The sequence below is a fragment of the Biomphalaria glabrata genome, chromosome 4, assembly GCF_947242115.1.
Source record: "Biomphalaria glabrata chromosome 4, xgBioGlab47.1, whole genome shotgun sequence".
Taxonomy (NCBI): domain Eukaryota; kingdom Metazoa; phylum Mollusca; class Gastropoda; family Planorbidae; genus Biomphalaria; species Biomphalaria glabrata.
Genome location: NC_074714.1, coordinates 5,799,073 through 5,802,420, shown reverse-complemented (window position 1 = coordinate 5,802,420; position 3,348 = coordinate 5,799,073). Strand labels below are relative to the sequence as shown.

At 35.5% G+C, this 3,348-nt stretch overlaps 1 protein-coding gene across 2 annotated transcripts; it reads left to right on the top strand.

The window, feature by feature from the left end:
• Positions 1-491: 491 nt before the first annotated feature.
• Positions 492-2,755, top strand: LOC106061663 (uncharacterized). Of its 2 annotated transcripts, none has more exons than XM_056025309.1 (3): positions 492-602; positions 885-941; positions 1,682-2,755. In XM_056025309.1, exons 1-3 carry the CDS (start codon positions 533-535, stop codon positions 2,689-2,691), a joined length of 1,137 nt encoding a protein of 378 aa, XP_055881284.1. In that variant the 5' UTR covers positions 492-532; the 3' UTR covers positions 2,692-2,755. The 2 variants fall into 2 exon arrangements, with proteins under 2 accessions (XP_055881284.1, XP_013075312.2); XM_013219858.2 differs by having other exon boundaries at positions 517-626.
• The last annotated feature ends 593 nt before the right edge of the window (positions 2,756-3,348 follow it).

The window sequence follows — 3,348 nt, the reverse complement described above, 5'->3', positions numbered from 1 at the left end:
TTTTCGAGATCTGAGTGTGACAGACAGCCAGACAGACGGACATTTAGCACAAACCTAATAGCGTCTTTTCCCCTTATGGGGGCCGCTAAAAAAAAAAAAAAAAAAAGAAATCTTTACTAGCAAAAACCCAAGACAGGCCAAAAAAACAACAACTAACAACAATGTAAAAACATAAACCACCTCCTACAAGATATCGCTGAGAAACATACTGAATGTTAAATGGTAAGACAAAGTGTCTGACACTGAAGACATTCAAAGAGTTGGCCTGCAAACTATCCCGACAACAGTCCTGATACAGTCTCCAAATTCACTATGTATGCCAGGTTTGCCAGAGAGTGTTTACAATTTGAATGACGTACACTGTACTTAGCCTATCTTTATGGTATCACGGCATTTGACAGGACACACTTCAGAACTGAAGCGTGAAGCAATCATGGCAACAGTCGGTGGACAGGGATATCATAAGATAAAATCATTTAAAAGTGTCACAAGGACAAATGCCATTTGATGTTTTAATTAAAGTGAACTATACATGCCTGAACTATACATTTCTAACTCTATAGCAATACCAACCATCACGTACGATAAAGTTAGTTCAATCAGTGAGTATCAGTGTCTACTAAAAGGTTTAAATTCCTTTTTTTCTTTCTAAACAATAGATTTTGTTACTTAGATATTCTAATAAACGTTAGTTTAAATACTTTGATTTTCAAAATAGATTCAAACTTTTGATGTTTTATGTTTTGTTTTTAATCTTATCTGTTAAATAAAACCTATGCAAGTATTTACTTATTTTCACTGATTTGCTTAATAATTGTAAAAATATGTAAGTATTTGGTAAAAATACGTGCTAATGTAAATATGTCCGAAATACCTGTATTCAGGAATGAAGCTAGAAATTGGTACTGTTTTGGTGCATGTATTCTGGTTGACAATTCAAGGTAGGTTTAAATTTCTCTCTCTTTTTGTCCGTCTGTCTTTCTCTGTGTCTCTGTCTCTCGCACTCCGCCTCTCTGACTCTTTCTATCACTACTAGAGAAAAACGATTGGTAAAGTCACTAAATTTAGTGACACTTCAGGACAAAGTTATAAAAAGTAAAGTGGCGATAATACATAAAGCACTGAACTATTACAGTCAAATAGAAACTTTCTTTGTTCCGTATGCTAGGATGAATCTTTGTAAGTGCTTCTTTTTCCACTATATCATTAAAACACGAAATAAGTTTCCTAAAGCAGACAAAACACCCTTCTTCCATTATATCATTAAAGCACGAAATAAGTTTCCTAAAGCAGACAAAAACCCTTCTTCAATTATATCATTAAAGCACGAAATAAGTTTCCTAAAGCAGACAAAAACCCTTCTTCCACTATATTATTAAAGCACGAAATAAGTTTCCTAAAGCAGACAAAAACCCTTCTTCAATTATATCATTAAAGCACGAAATAAGTTTCCTAAAGCAGACAAAAACCCTTGATTTTTTTTTGACTTTAAGTTTTCGTTTAAAATATACTACTTAGTTAATACATGACCATATGTAGAGCGTATGTTTTAAAAGAATGTACGCACTTTATAAGACAAAATTGGATTCTTTATATTAACAAATACTTCTATAAAATATAAAATACGTAATTCGTTTAAGAATTAAAAAAAAATAATGTATGTTATTCTATTTTTTCACAGTCCAAGCTTTGCAGTTGATTGCAGAACCGACACTGATCGAGTCTGGTACTACTCGACATTTGATAGTCAATTGTAGTGTCGACCCTGAAACTTCCGGTAAAATGATATTTTTGAACTCCATTGTCCTGACTCGATCCACAGATGTCAACAAGTCCGATGCTCACGCGGTAGCCATTATCACAACAATGAACAAATCTGTTCTTCTTTTCGATCAGGACGGCTTAGGCAGCGGCGTCTTATCCATCAGTGGCGAATCCTACTTGTGTATGCAGTGGGAGTATCCAATATTTTCCATGGCTGGCGAATACAAATGCGATGCCAATGGTATGAGTCTGTCTTGGCAACCTGTGACTGTTTCATCGTCAGTAAATGTAGCTCTGAAGGAGATGTCAATAAACTCTGTTTATTCACAGTTAAGAAATAGCCAGCTAGAAAATAAACAAAGGATTTACGATATCGGCCATCTTGCTAAAGAATTAAAAGAAAACAATGTTGTGGTTGAAACAAACACCAAGGATATAAAGACGTTACAAGATCAGCTTAAATACACAACAGAATTTATTCAAGATCTTATAGAGGAAATAAACGAAGCAGCCATAAAAACGTTGTTCTTTGAATCCTCACTTTACAATGGACACACATATTTTTTGCCAAAAGAATCAACTCTTCGTGCGTCCTCAACAGCCACCTTCGCTTGCACTAAACACGGAGGCTTTCTTGCTGAAATTGAAGACCTTGAAGAATGGCGATTCGTGAACAATTTCTTAAAACAGTATCCCCTTTATTATGCAGTTTTAATCTCAGGTACAGACGAAGGTCATGAGGGGCTCTGGACCAATAGTCGTAATAATGGGACAGTAACCTTCTTCAAATGGTCTCCAAATGAGCCAAGCGAAATAAAGGGAGAGAATTGTCTTGCTCTGTGGAGAGATTTTGATTGGAACATGGCCGATGATGTATGTTCCCTTGAGACTCATAAATACACGCTTGGATATCTCTGCGAAAAGTAGCATGTTATGACGAGGTGATAGGAAATGAAACATATAGTATAGAATAAATCTTCCTGTCTGTGGCTTTCGCGTCTCGAGAGACCATGTTTTCTCTTTGCAACATCTACAGAGTAAATACACTTTACCTTATTCACCAAAAACGAATGGCCGTATTACCATTGAGAAAACAACGAAAAGAACAACTGTCACGTGATAACCATTGTTGAATCAAATTAGGTTGTAACTGTAAAGAAGAGATTGGGAAACACGTGGCTCAATGTTGTTTATTTACGATTGGTGAATGAGGTATATTGGTTTATCTGCTCAGTGTAGTACTGTTAGATTAGCTTCCTTTATAATCTAACAAAAATGAAAACAAACTTGGGTGACATATGATTCCGAAGATTTACATACGAAAGGTACTTCCGATGATGTCAAATGAAAAAAAATTGATTAAAACCATAATCAGAATGCTTTTTGAGACAACACACACACACACACAGACACTCACACACTCACACACACACACTCACACACACACACACACACACTCACACACACTCTCTCTCACACACAAAAAGGTATAATCGTAGGCCAACAGACAGGGATTTAGTGTTTATACATATCTAGGAATAAGCTAGAAAATGTCCCCGTGTGAATTAATAAGTTAGTGTATTT

What these genes read in the sequence shown, in the direction of transcription:
- LOC106061663 (XM_013219858.2), top strand. Translation starts at nt 533, where the DNA reads ATGCCTGAACTATACATTTCTAACTCTATAGCAATACCAACCATCACG. An exon ending in GTATCAGTGTCTACTAAAAG is followed by an intron (nt 627 to 884) that starts GTTTAAATTCCT and finishes ACCTGTATTCAG; the next exon opens with GAATGAAGCTAGAAATTGGT. An exon ending in ATTCTGGTTGACAATTCAAG is followed by an intron (nt 942 to 1,681) that starts GTAGGTTTAAAT and finishes ATTTTTTCACAG; the next exon opens with TCCAAGCTTTGCAGTTGATT.